At 36.1% G+C, this 19,027-nt stretch overlaps 1 protein-coding gene across 2 annotated transcripts; it reads left to right on the top strand.

Annotated features, from left to right (window-relative positions):
• The first annotated feature begins 1,740 nt into the window (after window positions 1-1,740).
• On the top strand, window positions 1,741-13,219 carry LOC146711382 (nuclear GTPase SLIP-GC-like). 2 transcript variants are annotated; one of them, XM_085454226.1, is made up of 22 exons: window positions 1,741-1,797; window positions 1,933-2,014; window positions 2,250-2,362; window positions 2,632-2,667; window positions 2,979-3,003; window positions 3,146-3,232; window positions 3,808-3,895; window positions 4,835-5,051; window positions 5,206-5,394; window positions 6,200-6,406; window positions 6,505-6,680; window positions 7,256-7,349; window positions 7,437-7,524; window positions 9,772-9,893; window positions 10,163-10,306; window positions 10,395-10,549; window positions 10,661-10,778; window positions 10,861-10,969; window positions 11,073-11,203; window positions 11,412-11,493; window positions 11,687-11,764; window positions 11,974-13,219. In XM_085454226.1, the coding sequence occupies exons 2-21, from the start codon at window positions 1,948-1,950 to the stop codon at window positions 11,758-11,760; spliced, it is 2,322 nt and encodes a 773-aa protein (XP_085310352.1). In that variant the 5' UTR covers window positions 1,741-1,797; window positions 1,933-1,947; the 3' UTR covers window positions 11,761-11,764; window positions 11,974-13,219. The 2 variants fall into 2 exon arrangements, with proteins under 2 accessions (XP_085310352.1, XP_085310351.1); XM_085454225.1 differs by having other exon boundaries at window positions 5,173-5,394.
• The last annotated feature ends 5,808 nt before the right edge of the window (window positions 13,220-19,027 follow it).

Genomic DNA, 19,027 nt, shown 5'->3' with positions numbered 1-19,027 from the left:
AGGCAACATTTTTGTGCAAGTTTAACCCTGACTTCCTGAAGTATGTGTTTGTGAACGGAGGAAACGAGGCGGACCTGAGAGCCCAGTGTGCAAAGTGTGGACTAATGCTACCCAACGAAGCACTGAACTGATTTTACCCGTTGCTGTATACTGTATATGTGTCATAAGCTGATAGGAGAGGCTGCTGCAAACAAGCTACTGACCATCCCACTCTCAAACGAAACTCTGAGCCACCATATTACAGACATGGTCTTAGACATACAGCATCAGCTTCTGGAAAGACTAAAAAGTACAACATTTTTCTCTTTGCAACTAGACGAGTTATTATTTTTATCATTATAAAATAATGACCGTGGCTCAGGGGGTTGGGGATCACATCTGTAACCGGATGGTCGCCGGTTCGATCCCTGGGCTCTCTGTCCTGGTCGTTGTGTCCCTGGGCAAGACACTTTACCCTACTTGCCTACTGGTGTTGGCCAGAGGGGTCGATGGCGCGATATGGCAGCCTCGCTTCTGTCAGTCTGCCCCAGGGCAGCTGTGGCTACAACTGTAGCTTGCCTCCACCAGTGTATGAATGTGAGAGTGAATGAATAGTGGTATTGTAAAGCGCTTTGGGTGCCTAGAAAAGTGCTATATAAATGCAATCCATTATTATTATTATTATTATTATTATTAAGCTTGACTCGAGCCTTTCAATTTCTACTTGCAGTTGGATTTGTTCCATGAATTGTTGACCTGTTTGGCATTTTGTTTTATGTCCAGGTTCACATACAAGTAATAAATGTCTTTGTGATTATTACATTGCATTATGTCATCATCCTGTTTATTTAGTTTTAGTTGTTAAAATGAAGTACATTTGATTTAGTTATTAAATATAAATCAAACCAAAAGTAAACTCGGTTTATTGAATACAGTGTTAATATCTGAATGGGCCATGAGTCACTTTGTAGTGAAAACGTTGGGCCCCGAGGTAAAAAAAAAAAAAAGTTTAAGAACCCCTGACATAAGTAATAATGACTAATTTAAGTATAAAATGTCTTCCTTATGCATGAGCTTGATTTTAAAAATTTGGGTTTGTCAACATCCCCAAAAATCATAAATAAGTAACAAACCAGTATATTTGTGAGATTATATACCTTATGTCACAAAGTGATGTCAGTGATATATGATAGGGTAATATATGATAATTAAACAGTAGTATGTTTGACATGTGTATATATATAAGATATAGATAGATACAGATATATAGATATAGCAGCTGGATGGTGTAATGTTAAAACTATGCAAAATGTATAAGTGAGCAGATTCCTAACATGTTGAGCTGTCTGTTGTGATGACCACTTTTTTTTCTTCTTTTTTAATGTTTTGTTTTCCAGTTTACTGTAAGTATACATAAAACAGTGTTTTTGTCTTGTTTTTAACCCATAACATTTGTAAACTTTTATCCCTTTGGGTTGTGTAAGACAAAAAAAAAAACACTGTCTGGCAGGTTGCTACCTGTCTTTCAGCCACACCCTTCTGCACAAACACCACCTCTTCCTGCTTTTCTCTGTTATCAGTTCTGCTTTTCCCTGCAGGCACTTTACTCATGTTGGATTAGCCTTTCTATTATATGAATAGAAGCAGTTGCAATTGTGCAGTCTGAGCCACACAGTTCCAGTTTGTTTTTAATCGTATCTGTTTGTGGACTTTGCTTTTTGTTTGATTTTGATTTTTCCCGCCTGTTCCCTGTTTGTGTCTCACTGCTTCCCTCACATCTCCCTCAGCAGCCTTTTCCAGCATTACTTTCGACAAAAGGTGAGCAGCTTGAACTTTTAATTTTAATTTAATATCAGTGTCTCTGATTATATATGCATTAAAGGAGAAGTTGATCACAAAGATCTAATCTGTAAAGCAGTGCTGTCTGGTTAAATATTAAATTGTATATTTCAGTTTCATTTCTTCGTCATGGATGATTTCGTAAGAACCAAACTGGTTGAATGGGGGCTAAGTGAGTGGGTGGAGAAATTTAAAGGTAAAGTATTAACGTAAATCCGTGATGGGTACAGATATTGATTCTGATGTGATCTGTTGACTCTGAAACAGCATAGATTCTTGAGATTTTTGTCCATACTGCACAAAATGTTTTTAGACATAAAAGTGAGTTAAATTAAAACTGAAGAGCATTCATCTCTTTCATTCATTTAACAAGAATTTCTCAAGCAAGTTGAGAATAATCTTTATCTCTTCAACTTTATCTTTAACTGCAGATAAAAAAATAGATGCAGAAAGTCTGTATGATCTTGATGATGAAGAAATTGATCATGTGATCACAAAAGCTGGACCAAGAGTGAAATTCAAGAAGAACCTCAGGCTGTTAAAGGTAATTAATTTCTATCATTTCTATTTTAGTGCATAGAGGTTTGAATTATCTAGATACCGTATGTAGTGGAATTTTTGTTAATTCTTCACTAATTTGGATTTAAAATCTTTTGATTGTGGGAATAACAAAACTCAAATCAGGAAACAGTCATTTCTTTTCAATTGTGTTGTTTTGTTGCCTTAAGATTTAGTGTCTATATGACAAATGACATTTTTAATACATGTTTAAGTGCTCAATATTGTACACAGCTTTGCACTTTTTATCTGCAGTGTAAACAGGAGCAAGAAGCAGCTGATTTGGCTCAGGTAAGGATTATACTGAATTTCAGACATTTGGGCCAACTGCCTGAGACAAAGTAAAGCTCCATCCTCTGGCTGATAGAGACTGAATCTAAAAACTTAATTCATCGGGGGTTCGTTAATACACATTTTAACCTAGCAACTACAACTTGCTGTAGGGGTTCACCGACCGTCTCTACAGGTCAGTGTGACTGAGACTTAATTAGGAAAAAGAATAGTCTGACAGGATGAGATGTTAAGCAGGAATATAATTATAATCTATTCTTCATCAATCTGCTGGTTGAATAATTATCTGTATAACTAAATTTCATCCTCAGGTCTTTCCATCCACAAGTGATACAGGTGAGACACACGCATCTTATTTATTGCATCTCATTAATCTGTTTTAAAGGCAGCACTATTTTGTACAATCAAACTTTGAGAACAACTTTCAATGCTGAGAGAAACTTTTTTTGTTCTTTCTCTTTTGTTTTTGTCCAATCAGGAAAGAGAAAATCTGATCTTCAAAGTGACGCCAGCAGGTTACAACCACCAGCTAAGCGACAACGTCTGTCTGTGCCGGGATTTGCAGGTATTTACAACTCTTTCTGAACAATTTTACAGTTGAAGCCACTATAGGGTTAAATTTCTGTGCAGGACAATTTTTCCAAAATATAAAATGTCGGCATGGCAGGAATGAGGCATGACGTGACCACAATTCTATGTTCTTCAACATACTTTTATCTATGGTTGCTGTTCTAATACACTTCCACACATACCCACAACAACAACAACAACAATATTACAGGCCCCTACACCATTCTTAAGCTAGCGAAGAGTGATTATGATTACAGGTGCTTCTGCCTTCCCTGTCGCAACACCGCCGCCCACGGCCCGCCACAGTCAGTTTCTGCTTTGGTGTTAGAAATTACTTTTTCTTTGGGCTGCTATCAAATTTTAACAGTCAGTATGTTGCATGGTATATTAATGTCTGTCGGTAAGTTGTCACATTATGCTCCTGATATACTCTAATTCACACTTTTTGTGAATTTTGTGAACAAAATTTTTTGTTGTTGTTGTTGTTGTTGTTGTTGTTATGAGACTTTACATTGACTACATGCTAGTTTAGAAGTCCTGCTAAATAGTTCTTTACTTTCATGCCCACAGAATCAGTCATACTGTCTGATGCAAAAAGCATCATGACATTTGCACATGCCAGACTACATCACCAAGACAAATTCTGTGCTTTCTTGAAGTGAGTATTAATTTTCATATTTTTTAATGAATGGGCCTTAATTTTTTACGTTTTGTAATATATGTGCATGGTTCCACTCATGACCATGTGCAGGTTTCACAAACAAAGCAGTTTATTTTTAGCTTCGTCTCAAATCCTTTTGGTTCAATATTCAACCATTTATTTCTAGTGTCAGTCTGTTTGGTATGTTGGTTTCTTTATCTATTTTTAACCTCCTAGGACCTGGCGTCCACATATGTAGACATCACAATTTGGGTTGTCTAGACCAAAATACTAAATTTTGCTCTACAAGGGCCTGATATCCACTTACGAGGACATTATACTGACACTGTTCTATCAAAATTAAAACGAATGTACTCATATGTGGATCCCAATTTTTTAGAAACAAAACTCAGGTAAAAAGAAAAAATCTGATAATTCTTTGTTTTTACATTCATCAGGTCCCAATCAGCCCAAATAGCAAAGAGAAATTAAAAATGCATGACATGAAAGAGTTCGGGTCTTCGGAGGTTAAGTTTTACTTCTGACTAACAACAACAGATGTTCAAACCATACAAATTATTGATGATTTAATGATACTAAAGCATTAAATCATCTATAATTTGTATGGTTTGAACATCTGACTTTTAATGTGTATCCCACTTAGACTTAAAAAAATGTCATCCAATAGTTAATAATAGAAACATCAGCACTTTTGCTGACAAACAATGAAGCTATGAACCAAAACAACAATAAACAATGAGCTGAATAAGTGTATAAAACTGAAACGTCTAATGATAATTCTTTGGATATTCTATAATGACATATATACTAAAATGACTATCACTATTCTTTTATGCATTAGTGATGTCAAAATATTGTTTTAAACCTTTTTAATTACATTTGAAAATGTTTTCATGACTGAATCAATTAACCCATATTTAAAATCTTGATCAACAGGAAAAAAATCAGTGATTTGGAGACAGACAAGAGGGAGCTGGTTGGTGTCTTTGGTAAAACTGGGGCTGGAAAGAGCTCTTTGATAAATGCCATCATTGAAGAGAAGAATCTTTTACCCTCAGGAAGTATCAATGCCTGCACCTCAGTCATGATTAAATTGGAAGCTACTACCTACAGCTCAAAGTATGAGGCAGAAATTGAGTTCATCACAAAAGAGGTAAATTGAATTATAAAAGTTTCCTTTTTACTTAAAACTAAATCATGTGTTACAGTGCAGTTCTGGGGGCTTAAGGCTGGGTACATGCCTCAATAAATAATATGTAAAAATGTTATTTTAGGAGTGGAACGATGAGTTGTGGTCATTTCATCAGTTTTCTTGCAAAAATGGAGATCACGAAATGGAAGATAATGATGATTATCATGATGCTGTGGAAAAGCTGTCAGCAGTGTACGGAGAAGAATGGAAACAAAAGTCTTCTGAAAACCTCATGAAGAGCAAATATTTCAAAGCAATTCCAGAATTTCTCCAATCCAAGAGGAAGATTTTGACATGTGAATCGGTAAGACAAAAACTCTCATATTACATTATATCTATCATATATATACAGCAAAATTAATTAAATAGTTGGCTTTTTCACATGTTAAATTTTTAACGACTTTTAAATTTATTCATAGAAATCCACTACTGAGCACCTTTTGCAAAAAGTGAATCAAAGGGGCCAGAAATTTTAGCAAGTCAATGTCTGACAGCCAGTTGCATCAGGAAAGGCAAAAGGGCGTACAACTCTGTCAATCAAAAACATGCTGAGTTACCCGCAGAGGTGCCCCCTTTTAAATAAGGGAGCAGTGTAAAGTAGCTTTTTAATGTCTCAAATTTGTGGACAACTATACAACATGCCCACATAAAGTTGTTTCTGCTAAGAGCAATACTAGTTATAAAGAATATAAAACTTTTCCTAAATAACTTCTTAAATACATTTTAATTGTGGCTGGCAATGATCCTTTTTCTAAATTATCAAATGGTTGATCGTTTTAAACAGTTCAACAAAGCAACAATTTCCATAGAAATTACCGTTACCTGAATTCCCCCTCAGTACCCCTCAGAGTGGGGGACTGTCTTGGTATAATATAAAACAAGGGGAAGCTACATTATCCCATACTTCTGTGATAGACATACTTGTACACAATCTGATCATTTAAAGCTAAACTTTAAAACTAATTACTCCAGCTTTAGTGATCCAGTTTCTTTAATTAATTGTTCTTTTGTCATCTTTTATGTCACTGACTTTTTGATGGTTTTTGTAAAGCACTTGCATTGAGGACTGAAATTAAACTGCACTACTTTACTTTTGTTTTTTATTGCAGGCTAATGAACTCTGTGCAAAAGTTGTCAAGTACACACGAAGTGATTCAAAACAAGAAGAAGGCAATGAAGGAAAAAAGTGGTTTTGGCCACTAGTGAAGTGTGTGACTGTCAGGGTGCCAAACAAGTCTCTTCTCCAGCATGTCACACTTGTGGACCTTCCTGGAAATGGTGACTGCAACAAGAGCAGAGATCAGATGTGGAAAGGGGTAATTCATATCTACTGCTCTTTGCTTATACTGTATTCTTGTGCAAACAGTAATGTCATCTTTTGATGAAGCACTGAGACATGTTATTCTCCTTTCAGATACTTGGAGATTGTTCTACTGTGTGGATTGTGACTGAAATTAATCGAGCAGCATCAGAGAAAGAGGCCTGGGAGATCCTGGAAAGTGTCAGTAGTCTGATTGGAAATGGTGGCAAATGTCAGCAAATTCATTTTATCTGCACTAAGTCTGATCTTCTTGATGATTCAGATGATCTGTAAGTTAATGTTGCATGATGATCAACTACACGGCGTTTCCATTTAAAATCAAGCTAGGAGAGATAAAGCACAGAGTTGAGACTTTTTTGTAATGAATGCAGAACATTTGGGTCAAAGGGAGTCTCAGATGCTGAGACAATTTTATAAAGTTTACTAAATAAGGTGGACTGAGTAATGAACAGAGAATTGCCTGGTCAGAAGGAAATTGAGTTATTTAAGAGAGGCACAGGCAAGGGTTTGGAACAGCAAGAGGGGCTGAAGAATAAAACAGGAGTAGGAGGAGAAAGAGATGCAATGATGGGATCATGGTAGCTTTATGTATGGGTACAAAATCTATGAGATTATAGGAAACTTCCTAACAAATCATGGTCCAACGAGAACCTGCTGACATGTCTCATAATGCTTTAAGATTAATAACAATAATAGTAGTGTGCAAAAGCCACCTAGGCAAAGCTCAGCTTGGTCACAAAGGGAGTCTCCCACAACTCCACCTGAAAGCCAAAACCACACAACCTCCTGCAAACTGATGATGGTGTACAGAACATATACATATATATATTTACATTTCTTTTAGTTCATCAGCTGACGTCCATGATCTAATCACTGAAAGAAACGTGCAAGCCACGGATGCAATAAAGAAAGAATTCAACAAGCGAAGCAAAATTAGGGTGAGTTTTGTAGTCTGACAGAAAATCAAATGCAAAGACTCTCCACAGTTGCAAGAATGCTTTAAAATCAAATCACATTTTCCCTAGAAACACTTCAATGATGACAGTTTCAAAGTGTTCACAGTGAGCTCCAAAGAGTTCCTAAAACAAAACTACTTAAGTCCAGAAGAAACTGGTAGGTGAAGTCTCCTTCTAAATAACTCAAATGTATAGGGGGCCAGAAGTGACCAAATTGATTAATTAAATATACCATATATTTAAAACATGTAATAAATTATTTATTCAAACGTTTATTTAATTAATTAGACATTTGATCAGCTAATTATTGACACATTTAATTAATTATTTAATTATATATATCTTACATTTATTTTGGCACTCTTGGCCCTGGCACTGTCTTCATGAATTTTATTTTAGCTGTCAGTCTCACCCATCAACTTTAGGGGGCGGGGTTAATGTTGTTCGAGTCAAAACCATAGCTGTGGCCTGGTGGCTATTCTTTAAGTGGGCGTTTCTCTGCGCCAACAAGGACATGTAAAAACTAACCGAGCTGTACTTTGAAAAACCCAGTTTGTGTGTCACCAAATACACTTTAAATATTTTTTTAGCCAAGAATGTAATGTTTTAATCTTCAGATATCTGGTTGGTGTGTCATGGCTGTCATAACCCCAGCTGACTGGAGGTTGAAGACCAACTTCCTTTACTAAGGTTATATCTATCGGGTCTTTATCTCCTGATGTTCCTAGGTGCCACACTTGTTTCAGTCGCCAATTCTGAATTAAAACTAACATTAAAATTATGTTTAAGGAGGAGAGAGAGCAAATAAATCTGATGAACTTTGACTTTTACATTCAATAATCAGTGTCACCAGTGCATAAACGCATAATCTTTTTTAAAAGAGATAACGGCGTTGGTGTTTCCCTCATATATTAACTGTCAGGTTTAAGTGTACCAGGCTTGTTAGACACTTTGAAACATACAGACTTCACAATGTTCAACTAATATTTTCATTATGAATATTAACCATGAAGGTAAACAATGAAGTCCAGCTGCTGTCTTTTAGCCCTGTATACCAAGAGCGAGATCAGCATATCCAGGATATTTTTCAGTGTTCTGGAATCACTGACCCTAACACTGGGACCAGGATAAATGCTCACACGAAGCTGGTTGTCAGCTCTCTAAATTAACCCAGGGTTTCCCAGGGCAGGCACAAAGTGTTGGCAGCATCAAAGTAATCTAACGGTCATATACGCCAGGGGTCATATCGATATTCTTTTACAGAAAATCATCTTTATCAGACTATTCGAAAGACGTGAGAGCTAAAACTTTAATCAGAGCCGATCAGATTTGCTCTGTTGTAAATGAAACAGTGAAGTAAACATGACCTGACAGACAGAACCTGAATAAATTATGTCTGCTGTTTAACCTCCACTGAGAGCTAAAACTCAGCGGAGGTATTAAAGCCGTGTGCCGGTGATTCGATATCAGCTGCTGATAAAGTGGGTTCGCCTATGAGGTGCTCTGTAGTTTTATAAGTGTCCTTCACTCTCCGTAAATCCCGTTTTACAGAGAAACAAGGGAAACAAGCTCCAGCAGCTCTGCGCTCAGGAAAAAAAAAATACATTTGATTATCTTGTGCAGAATATTGCTCCGACATTACGTTACATAAAGCAACAGTGCCCACGTTAAACTGTGACGATAACCAGGTAACTTTTGCAAACATATTCTATGTTGACAACCTGACCTGATACGTGAAGATTACGCCATTGAATTCTCAGCTAAAATAATATTAAAAGTAGAGTTTATGACAGAAAAACGGGGTATTTTAAAACTTTGCTTACAGTTTAGAGCGCCACCACCATTGCCGCTTCTGTTTTGAAATGCATTCTGGGATACCTGGCTGCCCCAAGTCCACACTATCACCATTTCATAGCAGTCAATTATTTAGGATCAACCTGTCTTGACTTACTTTGCACTGTAACCATTCAGATGTTAGACAAGCAGCGGTTGCAGTGTTAACCCCGACCCCTGGCTTTGATGGGTGAGGCTGACAGATAAAATAAATTCATGAAGACAGAGGCAGGGCCAAGAGTGCCAAAATGAATTAAATAAATACATCATTAAACAATTAATTAAATATGTCATTAATAAAATAAAATTTGAAATAAATAAATGCTTTAAATGTAATGAATGGACATTTAATTGATTATTGAAATATTTATTTAATTAATTAATTCCAATTTTAATTAAATAATGAAACATATATTTAATTATTTAATTGCATTTTTAATTCATTCATTTTGATAATCCTGGTCCTCCATAGGATTGCACTTGTTTTTTTTAGTTTGCCTTGACTGAAAGAATTATTTAATTTCAAATAAGTACGTAATGTAAAATTGTAACATTGAAATTTATTTTACAGAAATACCCAAACTTCAGAGATTTTTGCAAGATCTCAATGACTGTCACTCAGAGACAGTAAACTATGTGAATCGAGCTCACGGGATTCTGTCTTTGATTCAAGACGCCAACTCCAGAGGAGTGGTAAGGTCAAGTAAAAGATACAAAATAATATTCTCTTACATGTTGGGATTTATCAGTTGTGTTTGTGTGTCTAATTTTGGTTTTGCTATATTTATTAAACTATGAGTTATTAATTGGTTGACTGATTCATAAGGTTTTGATGCTCCATTTTTTCTTCTCAGGTCCTTATTACAGGAGAGTGGCTTTTAAAACCAACTGAATTTCATTAATCTTTTTAAAAAAAAACAATAAGTGGTTTTCATGGTTTTATTCCTTCAAATGTTTTTCAGGATAGTAAAACAGGCGAGGTGTGTGAAGAACTTGAGAGAAACATGAACCTCCAACTTGATAATGTCAGAAAAGAAATGGAAGACACCTGTAGGGCTTTTGAAAGATGTCTTGATGATGGTGTTAAGAAATCCTTCTTATATGATGTATGTTTTTTAATCATAGTTAAAATACATGCAGATTTTACATGACAAGGTAAAATGCAATAATTCTGAGTTTTCTTTTGTGTTTCAGGGAAAGAATGGTGGTGCTTTTTACAATTTACGGAAGTGTGTCATTGAGAATGGTGGCGTCTACAAACCAAAAAAAGGGAAACCAATTAGCCTTAATATGAAGTTGGCTTCCTGTCTGATTGACAGCATTGGTGCAGAATTCAGAAAGACCTTCCCGTAATTAAAACATGTTCTAAACAGTTACATAATATCATTCAAGATATGTAATTCATAACATGTAAACTTGCCAATTCTGTCATTATAAACCATAATGTTTACTTGTTTTAGAAATGAAGTAAACTGTGGAGCATTCAACGGAGTCATCAATACATTTACACTTAACACTGATTCTCTGATTGAAAAGTACAAAAATGCTGAACTACAGCTCAGATTCCTCAAGACAGAGGTAAGAGATGAGACTTTCTTATACATTAGCCCATTGATAAACAATAAGTAAAGTTCATCTATACTTTATGTTTTTCTCTCAGGGAGAAAAGATTAAGGCAAAATTAAACAGAATCATCCAGAAGCAGAAGAAAATTGTCTACAGCAGTCTGACAGAGACAGTTGAGAACATTATGGAAGAAGGCTACAAGAGTAAGAAATAAGATCAGAGCTTCACAACTTATCACCTAAACAGATATTTATGTTTGTTATTATTCAGCATAAAAAGTCTGAAGAGTTTTCTGTCTTTTTGTAGAGGCTTTAGCATTTACAGGAGAAGACACACTGTACAACATGAGGGAGACTATTAAAAACCACATGCACTCAAAGAAGGACATGTTTGAGCAGGCAAAAAACACCATGTTGGAGAAGTTGCACGATTTGATGGTTTGTCATGTTTTATGAAGAATTATGATGAACATATTTTCTCATAACTCACCTGAAGCCTTTTTCTGTATTTAACTGGAATAGACTTATACAGAAATGTATGTTTCCATTTATATTTTTAATCCAGTCTGAGAAACTTCTAAATACAACTTTAACACAATATCCTAGTCTGTGGTAAGTGATGAAAAACTTTACATTTTTAAATTAGGTATACGTCTTGGGGACTCTGGAGAAAACTATGAAAGAATCTATTGGACTTTCATTCAAGGATGAAGAGTGCTTACTCCCAGGTAAACAGTTTGATGTAATTACATTGGTTCAAATTGTTTGCCTTTCCTCTTAATCTTTGCAATCTTGCAGCTGATAACAATAAGGGTGTCTATTTATCTTTTTTTAAAATTTATTCATTATTCATTTAGCCACACATTTACGTATGTGTGTCACTCTGGGAGGAAACAATTCAAAAAAAGTTTTGTTTTTCAGATGTTTCAACAGAGCTTAAGATGGTGAAGAAACATTATGATCTACTTGTAGGCACTCCAGATGATGAAATATAACTGGGTAAATCCTAAGATTTTATCTTCAGTATGAAATTATTGTTGTTAATTTTTTTTAAAAATGTCAGTGTTTTTGTCTTTAATAGACAATAGATTCTGTTTGCTTGCTTTGGCTCTGATGGAGGTGGACGCATCTCTCTCCCTCTCCCTCCCTTATCTTTCCTGCTTGGCTTCTCGTGTCTTTTATCTGGTCGTGTCTATCTCTAACCCCAGAAGAGCCTCTCAGTCCTCATCTCTAATACCTAAAGAAGAACTATGAATTTGATCAACTGATCCCTAAATGCAATTGACACTCACTTCTCGATGAAAAGCCTGGGTTCGGAAGAGTTCAACCGTCCTGGAGGGACGTTCCCTGCCGATGGCACGATGGCAGGAGAAGTGGCATGTCGTGTGCCTGGCGGGACTTTCGACTGAGGACATTGAAGACATCTACCTATTTGGAATCATTATAACAGGATTCTTGCTGATCGGAGATGGCTTGGCCCTGGTTTATTGGAAATTGAAGAAAGCAGTGACAGTTGTTATAAACCCCACAAGGCTACCCGCTATGATCGAAGCTATGGGTAGAGCTGTGAGTAGTCAGAACAACTGTAAAATTCTGATTTCCTGCAAAGGCTGTGGACTATTGACTTTTGCTTAACTAGGTGAAAGGACAGTCTCTCAAGCTGAACACAGGATACACATACACACGCACACACACACACACACACACACAAGTACACTGACACAGATACGCACTCACCTACCCTCACCCATCCCAAACGCCTCCAATGCATGTCATGTGCTTACGTGGTGTACATGTGAATATTCATGTGCTTTTTTTGTGCTAAGGTGTTTTTTTACTGTCCTCAAACTGGTCTCCCAGTTAGGAGCCCAGTTTAAGTCTTTTTTTTTTGTCTCCTCTTGTCCCTGATGTGTGTACCTTCACTGATTTTCCTTATGGCATGGCTACGTCTGCATTACAGTTTTTGGAACTATGAAATCACTATAATAGTGTAGAAATGTGTATTTAAACATCGTTACATTGACAGAAATTGGAGTTTCTATGGTTTGACCCATCTGTGATAGAAGTGAGCTGTATGTGGCCTACGATGAAAAATAAGTTTTACATCCTGTGAGGCCTTAAGCCTTGTTATTATTTGGTGGGCCTGTTTTATTTCCTTTTGTTCAGGTCATCATTACTGGCTCCTCCCATCTATTACGAGACAAGGAATTCACCTGTTTGGGAACCTATGTAAGGTGATATTCTTTTAAGATGGCGGCCACCCTCCCCCTCCTCTAAGAAGGCTGGGGCTTTTCTGGCACCCAATTTAGTTTTTGTTTTGTTTTTTCCCGCTTTTGTGGCTTTTGTGGTTATTTCTAGTTTCAGTCACTTGTTGTTTATAGGTAAGCACATAGTTGTTGTTGTTTTTTCTGCTTTACCTCTGTTTGTGCTTAATAAATGAATATGGTAAAATTATTTGTGTGGAATTCCCTTTGTCATGTCCCTAACAAGCTGTGCATATTAATACTACTACTACTACTACTACTAATGATGATGATGATAATAATAATTCATTTTATTTGAGGGTGCCTTTCTAAAACCCAAGGTCACCTTACAAAGAGAAAAAGATAAACATGGATAAAGATCAATAAAACAGTAGATTAAATTAGATTAAAAATAAATTAAAATACAAACCCCCCCCCACAAATAAAAAAGCAACCAAGATTTTGTCAACAAGTAAAATCTGACTTAAATAAGGGAAGGGAATCTATTGAGTTCCAGAGCCAAAGAGCAGAGCGACTGAAAGCTCTGTTCCCCATTGTGATAAGACCAGCAGAAGGGACAACAAGATGAATGGCAGATGAAGATCTGAGAGAGCGGGAAACAGTGGTGATATGAAGCAGATCACAAAGATAAGGAGTGTTAAGGTCGTGGATGCACTCAAATGTGAGAACTAAAATTTTTAAGTTTATCGTAGCTTGTATGGGTAACCAGTGAAGCTGCTGAAAAATTGGGGTGATATGGTCCCTTAAGGGAGTATGAGTTATGACCCGAGCTGCAGGATTCTGAAGAAGTTGAAGTTTATGGAGGGACTTATTAGGGAGACCAAATAAGAGGGAGTTGCAATAATCAATCAGAGAAGTAATAAGACTATGGACAAGGATGGCAGCAGCATGGGGAGTAGGGAACTAAGCAAACTAAGCAACCAACTTTATTTGACACATACACAATCATACAGAGTACAACATGTATAAAATGCTTGTGTCCGAGCTGTGGACTGGCTGCAGACGTAGCCGTGCCATTCCAGGGCTTGGTTTTAGCATGGGGGGTCTAGCCAGGACCCTTACTGGATACCGGGTGGGAAGGGACGAAGTCGGTTAATGTTACATAAGTGAAAGTATGCAGAGCGAGTTATGTAATTAATGTGAGACTGAAATGAGAGAGTACTGTCAAAAACTCTACAGTAATACCTAGTTTAACAATTATTATTCACACCAAATACAAGCTTTATACTGACATGCAATGTGAATGGAATTGTAGGAGAAATAATAATAATATATTTTAATATTGCATTGGTAATCACCAATTAATGGCCAATCACATTATATGGTGCTACTATAAATAACTGCCATCTGAGCAGCTGTTAGAGGTGGGGCACTTTGTTTCATACTCAGGTGATGTCGTTTGATCAGCCTGGGCCTGGGTGGGCACTTAATAGCTTTAGAGCTTTGTTCAAGTTTTCTTCTGCCCATCAGTATATACATATTTATAATATTGCAAATCAATATTTCAAACTAAATTATCTATCCAATTAAACACTTTAAATTCAACTTGGATTTTAACAAAAATGGAAAATTAAAAACCTTGATATTTGAATTAATTTACTTATTTCTCTTTTTTAAATTGCAACTTGAAAATCAGTTTTTTCTAATTTGTCATTTTAAAATGCTTTTTGAAATGAGGTTTTTATTGAGAGTTAAAAAAATTGTGAAATCTGTTTTAGTTTGAAGTATTTATTCATTGATTAATAATTCATTTTGAAACATTGATTTATAAATTGTGTTATTAAGTTATTAAGTAATACATTAATTTATTAATTTTTAAATGAATAAAATTATTTTGTATTTTGTTACACTATTCATTATTTTAACACAGATGCACTTCGATGCACTTGACTCTTCTGGTCCTTCGTATTGACATCATTGGTTTCTTGCTCTCGCAACACACACACGCACACACGTCTGCCCCGTGTTGTCAAATGTAATGTTTGTTTTTGTTGTGACTGTGCGTAAAGCAATGATGGCAGGGAGGAGGGCGTTCCTCCTGAATGAAGTCTTTGAATTAGCCTTACACGATTTGCAAATGAATGTGATGCAAATGGCTTGATCATAGTTTTTACTTGCCAGAGTTTCAGTTTCTATTTGTGTAAAATAAATGTAAATAAATGTAAAAATAAATGTCTTCGAAGACATTTATTTTTACACTTGTCCTCGAGACTATCTATTACTCTGGATGACATTACTTTTGCGTCAAATCTTGAAGTTATGTCCGTCAATGTGAATATTAAACAAATATGTGGTTTATATCCCCCCACCCCCGGACCTGTTGTACCTCGTCAGTCTCCGGCACAAAATTAAAGGAAGGGGGATTATTTCAGAATAAAGCTACTGGTACGATATCACGAATTAGACGCCCTTCCATCTAAGCATCCCTCACTAGCTCACCTGTTGCTGTATACATCCGGGTCTTCGTCACCTGCCTTCTGGAGCTGTTACAGGTAGAAGTCGTGTAAATTTTTCTGCTCCCTCCGACTGAATTGGTTACATTTTTGTTGATTGGTGCTACTCATGTTTTTGTATAGATCACCTGCGGATTGTTTCCTCTGAAGTTTTCCCTCCACCGATTGCTGGTATGTTTTAATTCTGTGCATTTAATGATTTTACTTCGCAGTAAACAGGTGTGTTTATAGGTCGTAGCTGCAGAAACCTCCATTCTGAGAACTGGAAGACGCCGTTTGTAACTTTGATTTTTCACGGTCTTAGCTTTATTTCTGTCACAATCGTCTTTTTACTGTAAATGCTAATTTTACCGTGCATTCACAGCATGTGGGTGGGCGGCTGATAGCATTACAGTGGCGCCGCTACTGTTTCTCTGGCTTACACGTACAGAAGTGCTGCTGCTTTGCCTTTATGCTTTGTTTTCTCCCTTCTTTCGTTCGGATTTTATTCTTCCCATTTCAGTAACTGTCTGGGCAGTGATTTGATCTTGATCGTTTGATCTTTGTGCATTGCTCTGGTTTAAGATTTTAGAATAGCCTTTAAGCCGTATGTAGAGCATATGGAAGCCTGTTAATGTGTTTTTGATGTATTGAATTATTCATTTCGAGCAGTTTGAATATATAACAATTAATATTAATTTTTGAAGTGATCAACAATAACACTTCTATTTGGGTGTTTACTGGGTTTTTTGGAGGTGTGGTCCTAAACTTTTGATCAACTGTAAAACAGCCTGTTTCAGTTTAAGCGTTGTTTTCAATAACCTTCTAAAAATGTTTTGTTTCACTCCCATTTCTTCTTTTTGCATGTTCGAGCTCCAGTTGGAACCTTGTTAAGATCCAACCATACAAAATATGATTTTTTTTTGTGCCATTTTTCAAGTGGTCTTAAACTTTTGATCAGGACTGTGTTACACCATTGGAAGTAGGCTGTAACTGTCCCTGAGACAGTTCAAATAAAGTTGGTTATTTCATGTTTCTGTGATAGATTCATGCTTAATTTAGTTCATTTATTTACAAGATAAGATGATAAAAGTCTAACATTAATTAAAAAAAAACATTTCTAAAATATGTGATTACAAAATATGGGTTTGTTAAATATGTAAAGTGCTGTAAAGTTTGTATGAGGTAGAGTTTGTCACATGACCAGAGTTTGGTTGAGAGCACAACCATGGCATTGTGGAGCTAGCATGGATACATGGCTACAGATGCATCTACAGCCTCAACGTTAATGTTATTCTGCATGTGGTCCAAGAGGTGCACATGGTATGGTTTCATGTATTTTGTTTGTATAATGTTGCATACATGTTCTACACTGGTAATGAGAGGACATTTTTGTGATATCCATTATTATGCATTTTTTCTGTTCTGCTTGCACAAGACTGTTTATGGACACTGATATGAGAGACTGATAAGCTCAAAGCATTTATGTTGTAAACTTTGTGTTTCTTCAGTTTTCATGGTGTCTGAAGACAATAAGAGTGAGAGAGAGAGAAAAATAAATTACCGAAGACATCAGTATGATGCGTGGCCATTCTTTGTTGGACCCCTGTAGTTACATAGGCCCTCTCTCCGTTTTCTAGCTGCAGCTGCACCAGTGTTTCTGCAGTAGGGTTAACCACAGAGGCTTTTTTTTTTTTTAGATGAATATTTTATATAAATTAATAACTTGTTTCCTTTTATCAGGGGCTGATGCAATAAAGTGGAAGTGACTGGATGCCTTAGTGGTGGGACCTTCCATGTGCCTTGATTATTTATGGACCTCTGGTTTAAACTGCACCATAGTGTGTGTGCAAGACAGGGATGGGGGAACTCAAAATCTTGTCTTTTTGAGTCTCAGGTTTAAGTAGCAGCTTTACTAATATTGACCTGTGACTATTTCATGGATTCAGTGCAGCTGCTGAATAGATTACCTTTAGTGTCATTAAAAACACTGATAATGTTACTTAGGACAAAAACACATCATAGTTAATCAAGGCCGTTTTAATAAGGTTAAAGTTTTACCCAGTTATGATACAGCAAAACTGTTGGTAAATGCATATATTCTTGCATCTTTTGGAAAGTTTTGTATTAGGCGAAATTGTATATGCATTATGAAAACAATCTTGCCATGCTGTTTCATCACTCATTCAATCAATCTTGCTTCCTGCAGCCTTTCTGACCTTGTAAATAACATAAACATAGATGAATAACATAAATACATAAATACTGAAGACATAGAACAAATCTGCGTCATGTCATTTATGTTTATTCTTCAGAGAACTTCCTTTTGGAAAGTTGTTTTTTTTTAAGTTTGGTGTTTATTTATATAAATTTTTATTTTAAACATAGCTTTGGAAGTAAACCCAGACTCTTTTTGTGCTGTTTTATCAAAATTGTGTTGACATTCTGACAAAATGGTAAAGAATCTGAGTGTTTTCAAAGAACACATTTGCTTGTCATACCTAACAGTTGCTGTTAGTTTTGTTTTGTCTTTATGTATTTGTTTACCAACGTTATTCCTTTTACATTTTTCCTAGCTGGGTTTTTTCCCACATTCGAACAAAACTAAATGTCAGTGTTTCAATATTTAGTCTTTCACTCACTCCTTATTTTTACATGTCCACTAAGATCCTATAGTCAAACATCCAGCCACTTCCAGCACCTCTGCAATAACACTAGCTCTTCCACCTTTTCGCACTTACCCTTACTCATCCTCTGACTAGCATCTGTTTATGTTCAGATCTGGTTCCACTCACCTCCTTTTGTTCTACTTACCTTCTCTTCCTTTTTTGCTTTTTTTTTTTTTTTTTTTTTACCTTAATCGACTTTTGTTTTTAAAACTTCTACTTATTGTTGGACTTCTCCTTTTTTGTTTTTGTTCCTGACTGTTCCCAGTCTATGCCTTCTGGCTGACTTCACCCTCTCTGAAAGAACCTTTTCTACCGCATCTTCAATAGCAGGTAAACTATTTGAACTTTTGCTCTAAACGTATTGTTTATATATCTGCCTATTCCTAGCCATTTTGTTGTTTGATTAGAAATTACAATTTATCTTTCAGTTTTTCTTTGTGGTCATGGATGATTTTGTGAGAAACAAACTGACTGAATGGGATCTACAAAAGTGGATGGATAAATTTGAAGGTAAGGTATACCTATGCATCACTGATGAGCACAGATTTTGTACAATAATAATGTGATGTTTAACATGACAATTTGGCAAGCAAAAGGTCACTGGATTGTTCCAGCTGGAGATTTGGGTCTGTATCAGGAAGAGCATATTGCCTAATGAAGCATTTGGAGCCACCCACTGCGGCAACAACTTGTAGCAAGAGAGTAGCCAATGAATACTGAAAAAGAATCTGTTAGTGTAGACATAAATGCTGCAACTTTGTTGAGCAGCAAAGCAGGTAATTTTCCTACTGTACTGGAGTAGTACATATGCACCAACGGCAACACATTGGTACATTTTTATACAAATCTCGATAATAGTTATGATAGTTACTTTTCTGTAGCATCTTGTAGGTTGTT

This window comes from Copadichromis virginalis, linkage group LG4 (genome assembly GCF_057382275.1).
Source record: "Copadichromis virginalis isolate Kocher_CV1m ecotype Utaka linkage group LG4, C_Virginalis_male_GT1.1, whole genome shotgun sequence".
Lineage (NCBI taxonomy): Eukaryota > Metazoa > Chordata > Actinopteri > Cichliformes > Cichlidae > Copadichromis > Copadichromis virginalis.
The sequence above is the reverse complement of the archived record's forward strand: the minus strand, read 5'-3'. Positions and strand labels throughout refer to the sequence as shown.